The sequence below is a fragment of the Diadema setosum genome, chromosome 13 (assembly GCF_964275005.1).
Source record: "Diadema setosum chromosome 13, eeDiaSeto1, whole genome shotgun sequence".
Taxonomy (NCBI): domain Eukaryota; kingdom Metazoa; phylum Echinodermata; class Echinoidea; order Diadematoida; family Diadematidae; genus Diadema; species Diadema setosum.
In genome coordinates, this window is record NC_092697.1 from 22493133 (window position 1) to 22517209 (window position 24077).

Genomic DNA, 24077 nt, shown 5'->3' on the forward strand with positions numbered 1-24077 from the left:
GTTGACCTGAAAATTAAAAAAGATGGTGGGTACAATATAATGACATAGACACATGTATTTGTGGCATCAATATAGAACTTACGAGTTAGACAAACTTTAAAAGTTTAAATGACTTTTCCGATTATTTCTTTTTCATTTATCAAATCTTGATTCCCACACTCCACATGACCCGGTTCTCTAGCTTTTCAAACACTAAAAAAAGTAGTAAATAATGTATAATGTACTGTACAAGTAAAGTTATGATGGAAATGGGTTTGTTGTGAAGGGTATTTAGAACTGAGAGTAATGACATTATGTATTAAATAACTAGAATTGTCAGGCCTTTTCATGCATTTCATTTGGCCTGGATTTGTCTGCAACAAAACACAAGAATGTCTTGAAATAATTTTTTAATTCAATTGGTGAAAATATGAATATTGTGTGATGAATGAACAATAATACTTAACCCATATGCACGTGTTTACATTTTGCACTTAAAGTATTGTATGAACAATGTGCATTGATTATCGTCTCAAGAACTTTGATAATCCACAGAATTTTACTTGAAATAAAATCATTCTACAGTGTATATGTCCAAGTTCAAAAATATTCATTGTGTAAAATATAGTACAATGGGATTTTGCTTGAAACTGACAAATATGTCCTTGTTCCCTTGCCATGGGTTTTACTGTACTTTTTGTTTTGCTTCCTCTCCTTTCCCCCATTGGGATACTGAGTCTTGTATGTCAAAGCAAATATACATGTTATATTTCTGTTTCAGCATAAATGGCACTTTTGCAGATCATGCAACAAACTAACTGTGACCAGCAGCCCCAAAACGCGTAGCGTAATGGAGCTGCGTACTGTACAAATGTAGTATTCCGGATCATGACAGGGATAGTATCGCGGATAAATATCCAGGGCTGCACACTGGCGCCGGTCCGACGGTCAAGACCGGCAAAAGTCACTGTCGGACCGGTAACTTTTCAGGAAATCCACAAGTTACCGGTCCGACATGACCAGTAAAAAAAAAAGCATTGGCGGGGTCAGTAGAAAGAAAAAGATCAGCCCCGATCAGGGAGAAACAGAATGCAAGATATCACATTGTTCAACACGTTTTACGCAAGTTTTCGAATATGTCTACCGGTGCAATTTGTAAAGTAAACATACAATTGTATATTAGTTTTGAGCACTTACTAGCAGTCGACCAGTTATTCGCGCTCGCTTGCGCATTGGCGCTGCTCACACACTGCCATGCTATGCAATACATGCAAAGGATGTACGGTACAATGTAACTGTTGAAATGCATGGATTGTTTCCCCGATCCCGTTTTGTTTGTTCGTTTGCTTGCGATCGGCGGTCATGCCAGACAAGAAGCATTGATAGAAGCGCACGCATTTCTGGGTCATTTTACTCATGATTTTTTTTTTTTTTTTTTTTTAACGCAAGATCGATCCGATCCCGGCTTCGCAGCTGCGTGGCAGTTGACATGTTAGAACTTTTTTACTTGTGCCGATTTTTAGAAAAAGTAAAAACATATTCTATATTCAGCGATACAGTAAATGAATATTTTTATTCGTTCAGAATGGTCTCATAATGAAGATAGGCGCGAAAAGGATCACGAAATCGGCCCTTAAAAAATGTAAAGAGATAATACAAGGGAGAAAAAAAAATCATGAATTAATCATCGCAGTCCCGCTTACATATTTCAGGTAGAAATCGTCCCAAAAAGGATCATGAATTCGGCCGCGTCGTACACCTTTCAAAAGCTCATACAAGTACGAAATGCGAAGAGATTATAGAGGAGAAAACAAAATAAGGACATATTAATTTGGTGCGTGCATCATAAAAGATTACAGCCGAATAACAATTCATGAAATCAACGCAAACCCGTTGAAATTTGAGGAAATAAATAGGCGCAAAAAAGATCTTGAATCCAGTCCTGCATGCCGTGTCGGTTATCAAAAACGCATGCACAAATGCAACGAGATTATCGGGAGAAAAATAAAGGACACATTTTTACCCTTCTGGTACGTGCATTACAAAAGATTACATCCGAAGTAATTCATGAATTCGCCACAATCCCGCTGATATTTGAGGTAGAAATAGACGCAAAAAGGATCGTGAATTCGGCCGTGTCGTATACCTTTTAACAACGCATGTACTAAATGGTAGTAGATTAGCGGGATAAAAATAATGTACACATTTTCAACCCCTTTTGGCGCTTGCATCATATAGATTACAGCCAAAGAGTAATTCATGAAATTATCGCAATCCCGTTGAAATTTGAGTAAACAATAATAGGCGCAAAAGAATTTCGAATTCGGCCCTGCGTGCAGTGTATAATTTTGAAAACGCATTCACAAATGTGAAGAGATTATCGGGAGAAAAATAAAGAACTTATTTTCAACCCTTCTGTCGCGTGTATCACGAAAGATTACAGCCGAAATAATTAACGAAATATCGCAATCCCGCTGATATTTGATGTAGAAATAGGCGCTAAAAGGACCGTGAATTCGGCCGTGTCGTATAGGCCTACCTTTTAAGAACGCATGTATACGATATGTGAAGAGATTATTGGGAAAAAAATACAGGACACATTTTCAACCCGTTTTGGCGCGTGCATCATAAAGATTATAGCCGAATAATAATTCATAAAATCATCGCAATCCCGTTGAAGTTTGAGGAGACAATAGGCGCAAAAAGAATTATGATTTTTGGTCTTGGCGTATATCTTTTAAGAACGCAGTTACGAAATGCGAAGAGAAAAAAATAAAGGACACATTTTCAACCCATATTGGCGCGTTCATCATAAAAGATTACAGCCGAAGTAATTCATGAAATCATCGCAATCCCGCTGATATCTGAGGTAGAAATAGACGCAAAAAGGATCGTGAATTCGGCCGTGTCGTATACCTTTATGTACGAAACGCGAAGAGATTATGGGGAGAAAAATAAAGAACGCATTTTCAACCATTCTAGCTGGTGCGTGGATAACAAAAGATTACACCCGAAGTAATTCATGAAATCGTCACAATTCCGCTGATATTTGAGGTAGAAATAGGCGCAAAAAGTATCATGAATTCGGCGGTGTGGAACATCTTTTAAGAACGCACTTACGAAATTCGAAGAGTTTATCGGGAGAAGATAAAAGGACACATTTTCAACCCCTTTTGGCGCGTGAATCATAAAAGATTACAGCCGAAATAATTCATGAAATCGTCACAATCCCGCTGATATTTGAGGTAGAAATAGGCGCAAAAAGTATCATGAATTCGGCTGTGTGGTACACATACATCTTTTAAGAACGCACTTACGAAATTCGAAGAGTTTATCGGGAAAAAATAAACGACACATTTTCAACCCCTTTTGGCGCGTTCATCATGAAAGAATACAGCCGAAGTTATTCATGAAATCATCGCAATCCCGCTGATATTTGAGGTAGAAATAGGCGCAAAAAGGATCTTGAATTCGGCCGTGTCGTATACCTTTATGTACGGAATGCGAAGAGATTGTGGGGAGAAAAATAAAGAACGCATTTTCAACCATTTTAGCTGGTGCGTGCATGAGATCACAAAAAGTTACACCCGAAGTAATTCATGAAATTGCCACAATCCCGCTGATAATTTGTTTGAGGTAGAAATAGGTGCAAAAAGTATCATGAATTCGGCGGTGTGGAACATCTTTTAAGAACGCACTTACGAAATTCGAAGAGTTTATCGGGAAAAAATAAAAGGACACATTTTCCAACCCCTTTTGGCGCGTGAATCATAAAAGATTACAGCCGAAGTAATTCATAAAATCGTCACAATCCCGCTGATATTTGAGGTAGAAATATAGGCGCAAAAAGTATCATGAATTCGGCGGTGTGGAACATCTTTTAAGAACGCACTTACGAAATTCGAAGAGTTTATCGGGAAAAAATAAAGGACACATTTTCAACCCCTTTTGGCGCATGAATCATAAAAGATTACAGCCGAAGTAATTCATGAAATCGTCACAATCCCGCTGATATTTGAGGTAAAAATAGGCGCAAAAAGTATCATGAATTCGGCCGTGTGGTACATCTTTTAAGAACGCACTTACGAAATTCGAAGAGTTTATATCGGCAAAAAAATAAAGGACACATTTTCACCCCTTTTGGCGCGTGCATCATAAAATGTTACAGCCGAAGTAATTCATGAAATCGTCACAATCCCGCTGATATTTGAGGTAGAAATGGGCGCAAAGAGGATTGCGAATTCGGCCCTGCATGTCGTGTACCTTTCAGAACGCATGCACAAATGCGAAGAGAGTGTCGAAAGAAAAATAAAGAACCCCTTGTAGCTCGTGCATCAGAAAATATCACAGCTAAAATAATTCATTAAATCACGGTTATGCAGCAAGTTCGTGCGCCGATGTTTAGAAAAGTCACAAACGCATGATACAATCTGATTTTTTTTTTCATTATCATTTTACACTGTAATTCACGAACAAACATTCTATTTTTTTTTTCTCATTTTTTTTTATTTCTTGTGCAATAAATAATTCAAGTTTAAAAAGATATTAATCAGTAAAATGTACATGGGGGGGGGGTATACGTCCATAAAAGCAAGAAAATAAGTTTGCAAGTAATTTAATGTTTTTTTTTAGGTTGCTGTTGTTGACCGGTAAGTTTTCTGTTCGGACCGGTAAAAAATGGTAAAATGGGGCATCTACCGGTCCGACAGAGACATGTCGGACCGGCAGAAAAAATGGGTTAGTGTGCAGCCCTGAAATATCAACTTAAAATCGAAAAATTTCTTCAATTTGAAGACTTACAGGTGAAGTTGAAGTGTTGACAACAGGTAACGTGCAACATTTGGTTCTGCCAATAGTCCCTCTCTGTTTGAATTGATGACTTAATTTGACTCGGTCGAGAGAAACCTGGGAGAGCTACAATGAATTGACGGCCAGTGCAAGCGCACACAGACATCTTATCAAGTCAATGGATTTGAAATTTGTGTGCATGTGATGCGTGCGCATGCACTGGCCGTCAATTCAGTGTAGCTCTCCCAGGTTTCTTTCGACCGAGTCACATTAAGTCATCAATTCGAAAAGAAAGGGACTATTGGCAGAACCAAACGTTGCACGTTACCTGTTATCAATACTTCAACTTCACCTATAAGTCTTTAAATTGAAGAAATTTTTCGATTTTAAGTTGATATTTATCCGCAATACTACCCCTGTCATGATCCTGAATGCTACAGTGCACAGCCCCATTACGCTATGCGTTTTGGGGCTGCTGGTTGCAGTTAGCAACAAACTTTCATGTCACAGAAGGGAAAGAGTTCCTTATGTCCCCCCCTCCCCCCCCCCCCCTCACCAACTTGCACAAAACAAACAAACTACTATTCCCTTTTTACCAATAATAAACTAAATAAAGGTTATGCCATTTATGGGAAGACTTCCCATAACATAATATTTAGTCCACCATCAACAAAAAAAGAACAGCAACCTAGATCTATCTACTAACGTTAGTGGGGGGGGGGGGGGGGACATAAGGAACTCTTTCCTACAGAAGAATGAAATAAATAAAGACTATACTTGTCAATAAAGCAAGTTTCTGAACAAACACCACTTTTTCTTTTTCAGTTGTACTGCTGATTACAACTACACCAATTTTGTGAAATGTTTTATTTTGTCCTAACTTTGTATTTAATATCCATGGAAGAACATTGGTCCCATGGTAGAAGCATGCAAGCATCCCTTCACAGGGCTGGATCAACTTATTTTCCTGAACTACATTGTACAATGTATTTCTACTACCATCTTTCGCTACATTGTACATCATCTACACGAGCTTTTTACATCACATGCACCAAGACGGCATTATTTCACTACGGAAATTTAGAATCAACAGGACGGTAACGATATAAGTAAGATGTTCAGACATCGGAAGGAGAAAGATGAAATGAAAGGGAAGAGGAAGAGGGATCAGGGAGGAATTGAAAGGGGAAGGTTGGAAAATCATGGAGATAGGAGAGATTTTCCAACCTTCAACTCCTCCCTCTTCCTCTCCCTCCCCTTCCATTTCATCTTTCTCCACCTAACAATGTCCGAACATCTTACGTGATTTTCACTCAATTCTTCCTTGCCACTTTCTTTCCTTTCTCTACCCTCTCCACTCTGTCTAACGTTTACTTTGTGCAACTTCAACTTCCAGCCCATCACTGCACTGTCCCCCACCATCATGACCATCATGACCACTCTTCACTTTTTGCCCTCCTTACAACCCCAATATGTCGCTTCCCTCTTCAATTCTCCTCTTTCTAGGCTCTTCTTCTGCCAAGCAACGATCCGGTTAAGGACTAGATTCTACATACATATGTACACAGTGTCACCGTAAACCTTTCTCCCTCATTCAGGCTACTTCACCATGCAAACCTTCAAACAACACAAAACACATCAAAATTCCTTACGCATGGGACTGAGTCAGGCAGATTTTAACTCTCGACAAAGAGATGACGTTTTGCGTTCAATTCTCAAGTTAGTAGGTTGTAAAAATGCTAGCAAAGTATGGTATAACGGCAAAACTTTGCATCGTCAAAAAAAAAATGTAGATGGACTTACTCTTAATACAGCAATCCAGATCAGCAGATCCAGCTCAGACGGGTCAGTGGGTGGTAATGAAAGAGTACAGAAGCGCTTCTACACTCTTATACATTTCTCTGTGGCGGCGTGTGTTATGTGGTTTATGGGAGCGCGAGCTTGCTGCAGCTACAAAGAGCGAGCACGAGCGCTGCACACTCCCGATTTGGAAACGGGTATTACGCCAGGGAGCCCTATGGCGGCCATATTAGGATGCTGCCAGCTAGCTCGTCTCGGTCTGTCTCCCTTTCATTTTCTTCTCTCAAAAGGGATCGGATAGTATTGGTTGTTCAGGTTTTAACATTTTGTTTCCTTGTGTGTGAGATAATGAGAAACTTCTTATGAAATATAAAAGAACGGGTGATTCCGAGAGAAATTCTTCTTTTATTTGATGAAAATAGGTTTTGAAGTGGTTGAGATACCCGAAACAGAGCAGTAACAGTGAAAGGTGGGACCCATGCATCTTTTTATAGGATCGCTAATAAAGTGTGGGACCCACGCATCTTTTTATTTATATGATCGCTGATAAAAGGTGGGACCCTGTTACGGCACATTTTGGTAAATCGGCACATTTTGGTTAATTACCAAAATGTGCAAGTTACCAAAATGTGCCGTCACTATGTGTCGGCACATTTTGGTAACTGCACATTTTGGTAATTTGCCAAAATGTGCCGATAGTGCACCTATACCTGACGGGATCAACTGTTACCAAGCCTGCACATTTTGGACAATCTGCACATTTTGGTAACTGAACTAAAAACCTAAGGATGGGCTTGAGATTTATACGGTCAAGGAGTTAAGGTGATTATGGTCCTGCTACAGCAGTAAAGATAGGGTAGACACAAATTTAGCTCACCCGAGCTGAAGGCTCGAGTAAGGTATTGCGATTGCTTTTCGTGCGGGTATGCTGTGTGACCTGCGTGCCAGGTGCGTGGGGCTGACAACTCAGTGAAGGAATTCCTCTGAAGGAATGGCAGAAGTACCACAGAATTCCATTAATTTGCCCTCATACGGGGACTGCGAAATACATGCGTGGGAGTTGCCTGCGAGGTGCTGCCGCTAAGGGCCTCCTACTGGCGTTCTGCGTGTACCTCTGCGGGCAATTCCCACGACTCACCCGGAAAAAGTTTTGGTCATGCTCTAAACTTTGCTGCGGGTAAATCGGACTTGCGTGCGCACCTCCGGGCAACAGGCGAGATACGCGCTATAGGTACTGTCAGGTGCGGACCAACTGCGGAGAGCTCCGGGTAGCAAATTTGCTTCCCCGCAAGTCAAACTTCCCCAGATACGGTATGACAAGGCCTTGAGCATGTTCAAAATATGCTCCGAGTGAGTTGTGGGGGTACACGCAGAACACCAGTAGGAGACCCTTACCGGCAGCACCTTGCAGACAACTCCAACGCAGGTACTTCGCAGTACCCGTAAGTCGCTCGTAACAGAAAACGGATCGGTTTCAAAGTTCTCACGCAGTTCAAACGGAATACACGCAAGTAGAAGGTAAGTAGCACGTGTCTAGCAAATAAGAGACAAGTGCGAAACTCGTAAACATTCTTGTCCGCCCGCAGAACATTTTCCTGCGTGCTGAAAAAAAAAATCCCTGCTCGCAACAAGCCCGCGTAGTTTGCCCGGAAAGGTGTGACACGGCCTTGCAGGCCGTGTCACATCTTTCCGGGCAAGCCTTGCGTGCGACTTGCGAAGAACAATTTTTACTACCCAGAGGTCCCCGCAGATGATCTGCACGTAACATTACCTAGCATGTATCTCACCCGTAGTCGCCCGGAGGTGCGCACGCAAATCCTTTTTACCCGTAACCATGTTAAGGCCCTGTCACACATTTCCGGGCAAGCTACGCGTGCTTGTTGCGTGTGAGGATTTTGAGGGCGGACAAGGATTTGCGCTAGTTGTGCATATGTGTCTTACTTGCTGGATGCATGCTACTTATGTTCTTCTTGCGGGTATTCTGTGTGACCTGCGTGCCAGGCGCGTGGAGGCTGACAACTCAGAAATTCATCTGAAGGAATGGCAGAAGTCCAACAGAAATGACAGCATGTCATTATCTTGACCGCATACGGGGACTGCGAAGTACCTGTGTGGGAGTTGCCTGCGAGGTGCTGCTCAAAATTTGGCTGCGGGTAAATCGGACTTACGTGCGCAGCTCCGGGCAACTACGGGCGAGATAATTTTCCTACGTGCTGGGAAAACTTTACTCGCAACAAACCCGCGTAGCTTGCCCGGAAAGGTGTGACACGGCCTTTAGGCTGCCGAACTCATTTTTTTTTTTTTTGGGGGGGGGGGGGGGGGACAAAAACCAACTGCACTTAGGGCCTACAATTTGTTTTTGTGATGATTGTGGAGGAGCAGAAAGTTACCAAAATGTGCCGTCAATGTCCTGCACATTTTGGTAACTGCACATTTTAGTAATTTACCAAAATGTGCAATTTACCAAAATGTGCCGTAACAGACACACCTTTTATTAGAAACGCTTTGCCTTACTTTGTTTTTGGATGTCTAAGCAATTCCAAAGCCGATTCTCATCAAAACTTTGAATTCCTCTTAGAACGGTATGCTCTGTATCATTATAAGTTGTTTCTTGGTATCTCGCAAAAAAAAAAAAAAAGCCCAATCCTCATGTCCACCAATACTATTAACACCCTCCGTAGGAGGCATATAGGGTTTCAGATGTCTTTAGGACCTTGTCTTATCACCACTTTATAAAAGAAGAAACAAAAAGAATGTTTATAAGTTACAGGCCTCTTTCTTTCTTTCTTTCTTTCTTTCTTTCTTTCTTTCTTTCTTTCTTTTTTTCCTAACCTTAAAAGACAAAAAGCGTCAAAATACATTCTATTATGAGCATCTTTTTGATGGATTACTGCGCTACAGAAGTATATACACTATAATTATTACTTATATTATTATAATTATTTCAGTACTTTCTCATCAAGTAATGAAAGTAGGCCTACTTGAAAGTAGGCCCTTTGGAAGTGGTTGGATGAAAATGCTCTTTCATTAGATACAAAGAAAACAAAAATACATATAATGTAAATCGGCTCCAAACGGAAAGCAAAGCCTAGGGCACTTCACTTTCAATGCAGCATGGAAACGAACCCATTGTGATAATAGACAGCCACTAATCTTGAATTGGGCCAAGCACGTTGACTACACCGTGCAGAAAATATGATTTTACCTCACCTCGATTACTGCAGTGTTGTATGGGGATATGCAGCCAGTTGTTACATAACGAGGTTACAGAAGCTCCAGAACAGATTCGCTCGAATAATAATTATATATATATATATATATATATATATATATATATACATATATATATAATATATATATATATTTTTTTTCTTTCTTTTAACCCCATGATGCAAACAAGATTATCATGCTTCAGAGATAGATTGGCAGTAAGTGACCCAGAGAATTCAGTATCAATATTGTGTTCTCGTATATAAAGTTGTCAATGGACTGACTCCAACGTATTTGAAATCTTTAATAACAAAACGAAATCCCTTTTTCAAACTAGATATGCAATTAGCTGTCCTCTCAATATCAATCTTCTCAGAACTGAATATAGGAAATCTGTTCATTATCATGGTTCTAAAATTTGGAACAATTTACCTGATTTCATTCGAAACGCGACATTATAATACATGTAGTTTATTTGTAAGAATGGTGTGTTCAAATTCAGTCATGTCATTCAGTTGCAATGGGTGTGTTTGTGTGTAGGTATGTGTGGGTGTGTGTGTCTGCGGGTTTGGGTGGGTATATTGATATAATGGTGTGGAGTTGAAAATATGTGTGTGTGCATGCGTGTATGTGTGAGAGTTTTTTTTTTTCTTCACTTCTATTTTTTATCTCTCCAAAACTTGATTGTTTTTTTTTTTTGTTTCATTGGCTTATGTACAACCCTTTCTCGTGTACGCTTTATGGACTTATAATCTTGTGTTTATGTTTCCTCTCTGTTCTATTATACCATGTTTATAAGTTTGTGGGTTTTTTACTCTTTAAATGTAAGCACCTATTTTGTATATGATGCAGGTCCCCTTAGCAGAGCAGTTCCGAGTATACTGAAAGGGCTACCCTGCTAAAAGAAAACGGAATAAATGAATAAATAAATAATAAATCATACGGAAGAATTATTTTCTACTCTCTAAAAATATCGAGTGAAAATAATTATTCACTCTTGAAGGAGTGAATAAAAAAAAGAGTGAATTTAGAGTGAAATTGGAGTGAATTTTGAGTGGATTTTCATTTTCACTCGTTTTAGAGTGACCTCAGGATCACTCCAAAATCTTCAAGTGATCCCTGAAGTCACTCCAAAAACTAGGGTTTTTGGAAGATGGGTCCCAACATACCAAACTGAGGAAGCATACTCATTGGTCGAACCAACGTTTTGTAAGCTGTGGCTTTGACATCAGAGGATTTTATGCGAAGATTGCGTCTGAGAAATGCAAGGACGTTATTGGCGTTATTGACAGTATGGTGTTGGGTTCACTTCAAATCAAAAGTGATGATTAAGTGTTTCACGGATTCAACAGATTCAAGAAAGACGTTGTTTATGGTATGATACACGTGTTGCACAGTTCTTCTTTCGGGCCCCCCAAAAAAAGAAGATCAAAGAAAAAAAAAAGAAGGAGGAGAGGAGGAGGAGGAGAAGAGAAAAGGAGAAAGACAAAAAGAAGAAAAAATAAAGAAAGAAAGAAGGGGAGAGGGAGAGGGGGAGGAAATGCCTGTCATATAATTCGTGTACCCGCTCGTCATTCTTGGTAGGTCTGCACACGGTCATAAGTTAGCCCGGCGTCATTTCTCTCCCATGATTAGGCATGAATGCTACTTCTATTATGCCATTATGATGAGGTCCTGAATTTAGGCCTAATTTTTATTTTTTTATTTAATTTTTTTTTTGTTACCCTGTATGACCACTGATCTCCCCTCTAGAGGGGAGATCAGTGTGTATGACCCCGCCTGAAAAAGGAGAAAAACCGACAGGTAGGAAGAAATACGCCCTCTATCGATCATCCAGCGGTTTGCTTCCTAAAATGACAACCGTCCTGCCCAACGAGCGTACTGACACGCAAAATCGGATCGAAGAGTGCACCGCGTAGGTAGGTAGGTGTGTTGTAGGTCCATGGTGTGTGCGCGTGCATGCATCGACCACCTAGCTAGCTAGCTACAGCTAGCTAGAGAGCTAGCTATGTTTTACAGTGTAGGTCGTAGAGATGGCTACAGCTAGGTGAATATATCGGGCGAAACTGTAACTAGGTTCCCTACCTCATTGTAAACTTTACTCCGGCCACTACTCATCTCCTTCAGTGTTCCTGTCTCCTCAGGAAGTGTTCAGGGTAGGTAATGAGGCTATCCGGTAAGGCTCAATGCTTAGTTCCACTCTATCATTGACGCTTTGCATTTGCTAGTATTTTTCTGTTTGAACTTGCGCGCTGATCAGTGATGTTTTGATTCAGTCCCATTCGTAGTGTTGCGTGTAACAAAAGCATGTATCTAGAAGTTATAGAACGCTGTTTTCTACACGTAAATTTGCGTGTAATTTACCTCTGCAGCTCTGTGATGCGCTGTCAATGTGACAATGATCCAATCCTGACTGCTGCGATGTGGCTTGTACCGTGTATACCGCCTGGTCTGCTGCGGTAAGGAGAGGGCCAGGGGTTGGTTTCTTGGCTAGTTCTGTATGGATGAAGAGTGATAAATTTACAGTGCACGTGCAAGTCTTGGGAAGTGGCGTAAAACTTAATACTGTAAAACAGTATGTTCAATTCAGATTAGTTAGTAATACTCATAGATCTACAATATGGCATATAGAATTCTAGACGTAAAGTAGTCTCATACAGGCAGTAGGGTTGGGGGTACAGTACCACGTATCGACACCCTAAGGATCTGTAGCTTGTTTATTCTAAAAATATAATACAAATCCGCCTAATATTCTTACCTCAAATATGCCATAAATACTGCAGTTTTGAATGTCGTGACCGTCTCGTTGATTATGAATCTCCGTTTTAAAATAGCGCAATTTTAGTGCATGCGTTCCGTTTTCTTCGCGCAGCTAAAAAGGGAACCTTGCGATCGGCACCCCCTCTCCTCCATAGGTATACACGTGAATTTCACAGGCCATACATGTAGGTAATACACGTGAATTTCACAGCCATGCGTCGTTACTGATCGGATGTGTAATTTTTAGCTTGGTTTGTTTGAGTTTGATTTTCGTTTCTTCGTTTTTATTGTTTTTATTGCTAATGACACTTAATCCCACGCGTACTTTTTCGTTCTATACGCAAACAGCCATGATACGCAGGGTGTCGATGGGAAGGTGCCCTGTCGATATAGGTGGTGCCCCAACCATACTAATAATGCAAGCATTTGTAGAAGCCTAACGTTAGATCTACTTCTTTGACAGCTGGAAGATCGCGATTGGTCTACAAAAGCGCATATCTGCAGACACTCACTAATTAAGTATGTCACTGTATAGTAAATTTACTTGCCGAAGATTAAAGGGAGTGTAAGACCTACAGACAGTAGATCTACTGGTTGAGTGAGGTGAGGATTCCCAAGGCCCTGTCTTATGTAGACTTGTGATTGATTCAAATCAATCACAACCTTACGATTGAATGCAAATCCATCACGGCATCATATAAAAAAGTTATGATTGAAATTAAGATGGAGAACTGCAATCAATCAATCACAGGTTGTGATTGATTGCAGCTTTCACTAAGATTTGTGATTGATTGATTTCTATCACAAGTCACAAGTTTTATAAGACAGGGCCAGGGCCCAGGTTAACGTGTGTGCGTGTGTGAGAGAGAGAGATAATGCAAAACCTCTTAAAGTCTTATGAAGTATGAAAGAGCATGTAATTTTAAAAAGGATTTAACATTTATTTGATGAAATTTGGCCTTGAAATGGCTGAAATATATCCAGAAAGGTGATCCTAAACAAATTGACAGGCCACAACTTTTTTCAGAATCTTTTTGTTTTTCCTTGTTTTACATGTACAGCTGTATATCTCATTCATTTCAAAACCGATTTTCATCAAATGAACATTTGATTCCCTAGTATGCTCTTCAACATTTCATAGACTCACACAGAGTGGATTCTAAATATCTCGCAAAACGATACAAGCTGAATCCTCGCCTCAACCAGTACTGTGCAGTCCCTTTTATATAGGGCCTACATTGTATGTTCCGCGGAGACTGCGTGTGGCTTCAAGGAATCCCCTACAAAATGTACATATATTTATTCCTATCCCCTATGGCAGTGTACAACCACAGGTGTGTGTCTTTACCATCTATGATCTAGCCACACTCGTATAATTTGGTTGTTGGTTGAAGCCATATGGGCCGAGTGTCTGAATACAGACACACATGTGCATACTGTACATACACATTTATACCTCAGTGTTGTATTTTTTGTAAGTGTAAGGAAGTTTTGGGCAGTTGATGATTAAGTCTGTGGGAATTTAATTAATTTATGACCATCAGATGACAATCAGACATCGGCAAATACAACTTTTTGTGGGTTACATCTACAAAACTCAACATGTACATTGTACATGGTAGTGGCTGTGATTGCTGTGTCTTGTCATTTAAAAAAAAAAAGGTAAATGATGTACATGTATACTGTATGTACATGCTTTCAAGTGGTGTAATTTTTCCTGTTCTCTTGATTTTTGTGTTTATTTTTCACTGCTGCTGTTATGTTACAGATCTATTCTTTTTTCAAACAAATGATCGATTCTTTCTTGTGCGATGATATCTGTTATGTGTGCACATAGGTTGTAGGCATGTGACCGACAATGACTTACTGGACAGCTGACGTCAGTCTGTGTGGTATGGAAATGGTTTGATACTGCGTACATGTTGCTTGTCACCTGACCATGGCTGAAGTGAAACAAGGTAAAGTGATGCTTAAATTATATTGTACAGAACATATGGACTGTTTGGACTGTGTTTCTTAAATTTTAAAGTGCCTTTTAATTTCTGCAAATTAATATCTTCTACATGTTTTTTATTCCAACACATTTACCTTTGAACTCCATGAGTGATTTCACAACTTCTATGCACCAGGATTGTGTGGACCATGTGGTACAATGTAGATGTTAAAATTAGCTAAACATGCTTCTTTAAATCATTACCACCAACAAACTCTGTACTTAATCCTGAATTCTGAGGCGTTAAATACATGTATACTGAATAATTCCTAAGGAAATGCCATGGCTATGGATGTTCTTTTTGGTCATGGTACTGAAGATAGTTTTCTCGTATTTTGAGAGTACCAATGTGGCTTTGCTATTCATTTTTCAATGAACATACAGTGTACATGTATTTACCACCACATACGACATTTGTCACTTTTTAAACAAAGTTGTAAACATTTTACAACTTAAAATCAAACTGTAAAGATTTTCTGCAGTACAGTTTGAATGTAATGCACAGTTTTAATGGCAAAGACCCTTATTTAAGCATGACCAAGTTTACGACCTCATTCTATCCCATCAAACATTGTCATTCATTGCAAGTTGATACAATTAAAACTGTAAGAATGTCTCCTCTGGTTTTTTTTTTTGTGACAGATGATGTATAATTGACACTTTGACTATTGCATTCACAGCTGTCTCCAGTGGTTACTGGATGAATTTGGTTATGATCTGTTGTACATGTAATTGAACAAGAGCTACATGTCAACTGATTAAAGTTTGTTAGTATTTATGAGAAGTTATGCACTCTGCCTTTCAGTATTCTATGAAAGTTTATGCATCAGCTTTTCATATTTAATGACATTATTCCAGAAAAGTAAGAAATAAGCTCTTCAGTGTTCCCTGAAACCTGTATTTAAACCTAAAAACTTGTACTGTCTCCCGTAGATATGCTTCCTGATTCTACTCAAGGTGAGAGCCCACAACCAGGAAACAAATCAGCAAGACGGAGCAAGCGAAAACAGGATGATGGATCGAAAGCTGTTAAGAGGAAAAAGAAAGTCTCTAAGAAGAAGGTAGGGAAAGTGGAAATTCACACAGAATTGATTTTTGTGTAGTTCATTGTCCGTCCTACAAGTTTCAGAGAACTCTCAATGGAAATGAGAGTCCTGAAGGACGGAGCACCAAAGCAGAGTTGGTAGAAAAAGTTCTTGTTAAAAAATGACTGTGCAATGCAGTAGGCATTTTTATATGACAGAAACATTGCAGGCCATATTTTTAGGGCCTTCTATTTCATTATGTAGAGGCAGTTGTGATATACAGTCAACCTTGCCTGTAAAGTCAAATCTATTGGGACTGACAAAAACACTTCGACTTAATGCAAAATTTGACTTTCATGGAAGTTAGTTGTTTTTGTATTTTTTTTTACTTACATTCCCTGATAATTCATCATTCCAACTCTTTTTGTTTGTATTGACCACTGAATTACAGCCAACGATAGCGATATGTTGTATGTAGTGTTTCTGTTTTCTTTGAGTTCTATTAAAAGAATCATAAAGCTCACTTATTGAACTGCATTAAGATCTTTTGTTCATATCATGCAGCTTCACTGCCTGAATCACTTAACATTGGCAGCAAACATGCACCTACAATGTATATCATAATTATGCACTATCACATTGTGTTCCCACAAAGGGATACACAATGTATGCCTTGGTTCTTGTTGCGTATAATCCCCTGGGGCCCATTGCATAAAAGTTACAATTATGGTAACTTTGCCATCCAATTGTAACTTCCATGGAATTCTTAATTTTGATTGGCTGTTGAGTATTGCTGCCATGGTAGTTACCACTGAATGGCAAAGTTACCATTATTGTAACATTTATGCAACGGGCCCCTGGTCTGATACACAATACTTACTGAAGGAATAAAAGTCCAAACCATGCGCATGTCCACCAGCCAACCAAGTCAAAGTTTCTGACAGTGTAGGCATGTTGGCAGAATCCATGTGCTCACATTATTCATTGCAGATTTGTATTGGACCTGCTGGGGCTGGGGTGAAGTTTAAAGTACACGTTTGCTTGTTACACGCTCACAAGTTGATTAATTACCAGTTGTGTCGGTGCCATACGCGAAAGTGTGGGTTTTCTTTTGATTGTTTTGTTTTTTGAAAGTCTGCTCACCACCTGCACATACATTGTTGTAGCTCGCCTCTACCCTGGTACATGTTCTGCTCAGCTGGACATGACAGATGGAGGGAAAATTAGGGTCAATTTGGACTGGATCCTTGGGAGTGTTTTATTAGAAAAGCTTACAGTAAAGGACAAAGTGTTTTTTTTTTTTTTTTTTTTTTGGGGGGGGGGACCAATGAAATGCCATGTGTCTGTGAGAAAACATGAAATTTGGATCTTCAACAAAAGTTGTGTGCTTTAATATGTGTCTGCGTGCTGTATTACAATTTCATTTGCCTCCATCACTTCTCTCCTCCTTTTTCCATATCTCATTAGTATAGTTTTATTGAAAGCATTTGACTGTGTATACTCTTGTGTACTGAGAAACTTTTATCACCTGTCATCGCACTTTCACTTTTTCTCCTTCCATCTGATCTTTCAGCCATAATTTTAGTCTGAATCTTCTTGTACCTGTGACCTTGTCTGGACTGGTATCCATGATATCTTTTGTTGTCTTCAAACTTGCTGTTTAAATGCATATCTGTCCATATGTCTGTGTGTGTAACCTCTGTCTTGTGATATCTTGATTGGTTAGATGGTAGGCAAAGCGAAGCAGAAATCCAGCCATGGTAATGACACAGACTCAGACCTGGACCTGAGTAAGGAACGGCAGCCACTGGGCTTCTACCTGCAGGACAGGGAGGAGTTGATCAGCCAGGCCTTTCGGGCTATCAAAGGGAGTCAGCTGGATGCTATGGTTCCAGATATACTCAAGGTACTGTGTTGCAATTATTTTATTTTCTTTTCCACAGAAGGTGAAGTGGGGGCTGAAAGATCCCATATGGGTCTCCTTGTCTTGGGTCATGATTTATGATACTCTTTACCTGTGAGATTCTGATGACAAAAAAAAAAAAAAAGGACAGAGATGTGTCAGGGCTATTTAATAGCATGGTGTGGAGGTGTTTGTAAAGGTCACATGCTGAAGTTATAAAAGCTGTCCATACCTGGTTTTAAAGGTCAGTGCACTGTTGACCTGCAAGATTCTCTTTTGTGATGATTTACATTGCAACTGATATTCCAATTGCGACCAAATATTAGAGATACATTTAGGGGATGTTCATGGTACTGTTCCCACCAGGGTAACATGCATAATGGGCCAGTAGGTCACATGCACCAAATGGAGTTTCCTTAAAAGACTTTTGTTTTTATCTTGTCCATACTTATATAGTGCAGTGACCAAGTGTGAGCTACACATAGCTATCAAAGATATTAATGCATCCCTTTATCTGTGTGTTTGTATGTGTTTCCATCTGGATGTTCAAGTTTGTTTGTTTGTTGTTGTTTTTTGATCCACTTTGGTATCCACTTAGCTTACATAAAGCTCAGAAATGATGTCAGAAATTACAACCAAGCTTGCATTATAGGCACATTGTGTGACCCCATCATTTATGATATTGAAATTTAGGATTTATAGAAAACAAGACAGTCTTGCCACTACAAGATGTACATGAAGGTTGTGTATTATAGCTGTGATCCTCATAAACTTTGCATCATCAAGCTTTCTGTAGTTGTTTATGGAGTGCTTTTTTCCCCTTTTTTTGTAAATGTTGTTTGCAGAATGTGCCTTTGGTGGAATTGAAGCGTCTTTGTCTGAATCAGCTGGAAGGAATGTCCAGAAAGAGGATTAAGTGTGTCATAGCAGGTAATTTTATCAAGTATCATATTATATTTCTTCATTTGATAAGCCAAAACATGTTAGCACATAGCATAGCATCAGTGTAATGTTTTGCGGTAAATGAGTAATAAGAGAGCAACTTTAATCACTGACAGTAAGTGTTTCCAGTGTACGTGTATAATAAGTGAGGTGAGTATACATAGGAGTAATTGTTGATATACATACTAAAGGCTTTGCTGTTTTGCGCAAGCATTTCGGTTTGCTTTCGGGATATCTCTACTACAATTTATTGCATAGAGGGGTGTGTGTGAGGGTTTAGATATATGCAAAGTCTTTTCAAAGTTAGTATTTGCAGTTATTTTATTCAAAATACTGTAAGGATGAAGGAGATACAAGGTGTGTAGGATTTACCTCTGGTATGTTGAATGTATTCTCTCCTAAAAGAGAGACTGTAAATGAGAGTACCAATGTGGGCAGCGTTTTAATGAAAGTTGTCAGCAATGACAAGTTGTCAGTCACTGACAATCACCATACATGTAGTAACTGTCAGTGACCAGAGCTTCACGGACAATCAAAACCAAGGATTTTATTGAAATTGTCAGAGACTGACAAGTTGTCAGGATTGACAATTTTCATGAAACAGTACCAGGACACCTTCTTCATTTGAATTATAAGTATGATATTGAAAAGGGAAATAAAACCTTAATATATGCATGAAATTGAGTGGCTGCAGATGTATCAGTAGAATGCATCAGCAGAGGTTAGGGAAAATCAGACAATCCTTTCAAAAGTTTTGCATTTTCACAGTTTTGATACTACTATCACTGGACAGGAAGACTACAACCATTCATGATGGTCACAGCAAGACACCGACATAAAGAAATATCAAGAAAATTCCACAAAATTTCATATTTTATAAAACATACTCATTCGTTCCACTTGTTACTGACATATGTTGAGGGTACAGTGCGTTCCCCCGCCTTTTGAAATATGCAAGCCAAGTTCTCGTTCATTATGCTTGATAAATGAGAAGAAAAAGTTCAGTTCTCTTTATTTTTTTCTTTTCAATACATTGTATATAAAAGCTGTCCATGTGGGACATCACAAATTGTTGTAGTCTTATCCAGCGATGGCTGTTCCAAAACATTTGAATTCATAACTTCTGAATGGATTGTCCGATTTTCCTCAAACTTCACCAATATGTTCTACTAATATTCCTGAATTCACTCAATTCGCATATACACATATATATCCAGGTTTTGTTCCCCTCTAAGCATGAGAGTTTACTAAACACACATCTGTTATTGGTCCAGGCACAGAGATGCAGTCATCGTCTGATTCCGATGAGTCTGGGCCAGAGGTGGGTGTGTCTGGACCACCCCTGGTGGTGACTGCACAGGTTGATGCTGGTCCCCCTGGTGAGGAGAGAGAGAAGCCCAAACAAGGAGACAGCCAGTCAAAGATAGAGGTGTGTTACAGATATCCAGCTATAAACTACATTGCAGCAAAAAAGAAAAAATGAGAGTGATTATTATCGTGTTGCATTCAAACAAAATTGAATGTATTCCAAAGTGAAGCAAATCACAAAAGAGGGGTAAACATCATGACGGAAAGGCCATGAAGGTTTTATGCCCAAAATGACTAAAGTTTACAAAACAAGGGCCAGTGTTTGATGGAGTACAGAGATATGGCAAGGGAATGTTTTATCATATTATTATCAAATCTGATGTCAAGTGATGACGATGTATGCATCTTTGTTACATAAAAATAAATTTCAAAACAGGATGAGACCAGTGATAATATCATGACAAAAGTGTGTGAAGACACAGTTTTCTCCATTTTGAATCATGCAGTACCATGCTGTTGATAATTATGTTTATTCTACCAATGATTGGCATGATGTGTTGGTTTTTCCTTGCCTGTCTGAAGATTGTTTCTAAACTGCATAATATGTGGTTGTCATGGTTAGAATCATCGTAATGTCAGTGGATGTATATTATTTTTTAGTATCAAATTCATTTCAAGTTATTGAATTTTTCTCTCAATAGAGCAAACTTAATGAAAAATTAAATTTGTTCATTGCTCTGAAAAACCAACAACAATATGTTTGACATTGTATGTGACTGTTTAATATCTTTAATATGAGTATGATTAAATTCCCCACCTTGTCCTCTCAAGATTTCTGTGGACAGCACTGTCCATCCTACTCAAGAGACGGATGCCACTGGTAGAGGATTGGAGGAGTCTGGGATGAAGGTGGAGGCGGAGGAGAATATTGATGGTGTTCCTGTGGAGATCGATGAGGATGTGAAGGACCTCCCTGATGACATGAAAGACGGGATCGACGTGGCCAGGTGTCATGTGACTGTGTCGAGAGTAGCTGCTGCCGAGGAGAAGAAGCAGAAGGCGGTTGAATCCAACCAGGGCAATGGAGGTGGAGATGACAATCACGTTGATGTCAGAGGTAGGAACATTTTTATTCAATAGATATATGTTATTCAGAGATTAATGTGTATTGACAGTCTTGATGTATGTAGATTGACATAGATCGACATATTGAAGTGTTTGGGCATCTGCTGCACATATTTTTGTATGTCGTATTTCATTCACTACATTCCCATTTGTGTTGCTGGTTTACAGTTTTTACAAGCAAGATGTGTGACCTTGTTTATTTTCCAACCTTAGTTCAAATATATCGCTTCATGTCAGTCTATCGTCATGGTTTTTTAATAAACTTTGCTTGTCATGAAGAAAAACATTGCCAATATTGGCATACGTACTCAAGTTTGTCCACTCTTTTCAAATCATGCATGAGTAGTCTTGGTCTAGTTTACGGAGGCTTTACCTGTGATAGACACAGGTGCAGGATTTGCCTGCATGTCAGATTTGCCTTTTATGCATTATAATCACCTGTTATTGTGTTTCAAAGCTTTTAGAGGATACACGTATTTCAGCCCATCGAGGGATTTACTTTGGAAAAATCTACATGTAGAAACCAGTGGTTTTTCTACATAATCAAATACAGAAAAGACATTTGATATTTGTGGTTGAAAATCCCATCTATACTTTATTTCATGCTTCCACATGCCATTGTTTGAAGGAACAGGTGCTGAATCACTCAGAATGCAAATGAGCCAAGTTGACCCAAAACACATGGTTTGAAGGTCTATTGGAAAAATCAACCTGTGCAATTCTTTGTAGGTTTTTGCGATATTGGGTCACATATGGCCACTGTACCCTAAGGCTGTTATATCATCAATGCAAGGAAGAAAGGAAAAGGAATTTATGACAGACATTGTGGCATTCTGATTCTCCACAGGCTCTGCTGAGCGCCGATCAGACAGAGTGTCTTCCAGCCACCACAGATCTAGAAGGAGATCACGGGGAAGAAGGTCAAGAAGAAGAAGGTAAACTTTATTTAAAGTTTATTTCATGGTATCTAATTTGACTCATTTGTTGATTCAAAATTATCTCTCCTACCAAAGTAACCAGTAGCTTGGCAACAGTTATATGGCATGGGCTAGTCTGACATGTTTCACAAAATTGCTGATGTGTGAATATTTGGTTTGAAAAGTATTTTTGAACCAAGTCCTGGTACTCCACTCAGGTTTCATATGAGAAATTATGCAATTGGGAAACATTTGAGCACAACACTACTTGATTTTGTTTGTTTGTTTGTTTTTTAAAACTCTGGGATATATGCCATGTATTTTTTGCATATAATATTTCTTAAAGTGGAACTTGAGAAAAGAATTTCCCTCTTCAAGAGAAATGTTGGCAAGATCTCGCCTTGGAGACAGTATACGATACATTTACATTACAAGAGACAACATTTTTACAAGGTATTGATTTTAAATATCAATTTCTGTTAGAATAGGAAATTTTTGCTTGCCATTTTTCACACTCGGGTAAGATTGATTTCTTGTGTTTTTAACCCAGCGTAATAAAGATGTAGAATAATATGGCTATAAAAGCAAAGAAAAAAAAAAGGGGACCTTCGTTTTTGCACTATTTTTATTTCATGTGAAATGTGCAAAGATTTCCACACGAAAAATTTAACAGTAACTCACAAAACTTGTGAAGATGAGTGTTTCAGCAAGGGCTCAGAATAGCACCTTGATGAGCAATGGTCACTGAGTGATTATTGCAAAAGTGCTACTGATAGCAGTGTGGATAGGTTAGTCTGTTCTCATTGCTGCCCTATTCAGTAACAGTGTGGAGCACAGATGTTTGCAGACTCATCCAGTAAAATACATTGTACCAATCTGGAAGCTTGAGTTGCTATCGTGGTTTTATATCAGTCGTGCACATATCATGGAACTGATCAGACTCCTCAAAAGCATATCAAACCCTTTTACAGTTGTCTTTGAATTATTTTCATCTCCCGTCTATGGTCAATATCTCTGTACATATTTTGGTGTAAATGCGATGATAGTATTTGTGATCTCTTCTTTCAATACATTGCGTCATGTATGATATGCAATTATTGGTGCTAGCATATTTCGTGAAAATGTTCAACCAGAAAAGAAAAGACTGTAATAATTGGTAATTGGTGTGTGATAATGGACTCAGCTAGTGTTAATATCTGGTTCTGCTTGTTGACATTTTTTTTTTTTTCAGCTACAGAAGCTCCTCTAGGAGTGGTTCCAGGGGGCGCAATTCCCACAGCTTGCGTCGTAGCTGCAGTAGCACCAGCAGCCACTCCAGGGGTAGGTCCAGGAGCTGGTCTCGCAGTAGGTCCAGGAGCTGGTCTCGCAGGAGGTCCAGGAGCTGGTCTCGCAGGGGGTCCAGGACCCGGTCTCACAGTAGGTCCAGGAGCTGGTCATCAAGTCGATCCAGGAGCAGGTCCACAAACAGGAGTTTATCCCTGAGGAGCCCCTCTCCTCCAAGAACACCTGTTCCACCCCTTGTGGGTAAGGACGATGTTAGACGCGATAGATTTTTGTCCCTTTCTTTCTCTCTTACTTTATTCTTGACAGAAAAAAAACACACCTGTTTCACTAGTCATTTTCAGTCTTGTCATTCTCTTGTAAGTATATTATATGTAAGTATAATAAGTAAGTGTGTACTCACATAGTATATTTTTCTGGCCACTCAAAAGCTGAAACAGTACCACTTAACCTGGTGGAAAAAAGAAAAAGAGCCATAAAGCTGCTGCCCATCACCTTTGTGGTTCTTCTCTTCAGTAGGAAAGGATTGGGATAGGCAGAGATGCCAACCGTTATGTTTTTTCACCTCAAATACAGTGTTACATTTTCTCTTTGTAAAATGCATTTTCCTAAAATTTCGATTGTGTACAATATGCATTGTGTGGGTGTTTGAGGCGAGAGTGCATTAAAGTACGCACTTGTACTAAAATTGCATTACGCATAAATCCCTAATGATTACGATGTTTTATGTGCGCACTGGTGCGACAACCGATTACATTAACAATACAATTTTCACGTACGTGCGAAGACACGTGTGAAGACATGTTTTGCCCACGTGTGTGAGATCGATGCATGATGCATGCACGCATGCGGTGCAGTACGTGGTGACGTACGTAGATCTAGCATGCATCATAGGAGTAGCATGTAACCTTTCTTATCTTGAGGCAGGGTAGGCAGCACTCCGTTGTCCAATGTCTACTTCTTTTTCTCTTCTTCTTCATTCGCTTTTCCCTTGCCTCCCAAGTACGAAATGACTTTTAGGGTGTTGTGTGCTATTGACCATGTCA

The 24077-nt window shown here is 39.4% G+C and overlaps 1 protein-coding gene across 2 annotated transcripts in view; it reads left to right on the forward strand.

The window, feature by feature from the left end:
- The first annotated feature begins 11858 nt into the window (after nt 1-11858).
- LOC140236726 (uncharacterized) overlaps nt 11859-24077 on the forward strand; it is an 86169-nt gene continuing 73950 nt past the window's right edge. For both annotated transcript variants that reach the window (XM_072316652.1, XM_072316651.1), the window contains exons 1-9: nt 11859-11933; nt 14382-14495; nt 15464-15591; nt 17282-17461; nt 18304-18388; nt 19675-19829; nt 20540-20825; nt 21681-21768; nt 22982-23274. In XM_072316652.1, coding sequence (XP_072172753.1) covers nt 14477-14495; nt 15464-15591; nt 17282-17461; nt 18304-18388; nt 19675-19829; nt 20540-20825; nt 21681-21768; nt 22982-23274 — 1234 coding nt within the window. In that variant the 5' untranslated portion in view covers nt 11859-11933; nt 14382-14476. The remainder of the gene's footprint in view (nt 11934-14381; nt 14496-15463; nt 15592-17281; nt 17462-18303; nt 18389-19674; nt 19830-20539; nt 20826-21680; nt 21769-22981; nt 23275-24077) is intronic.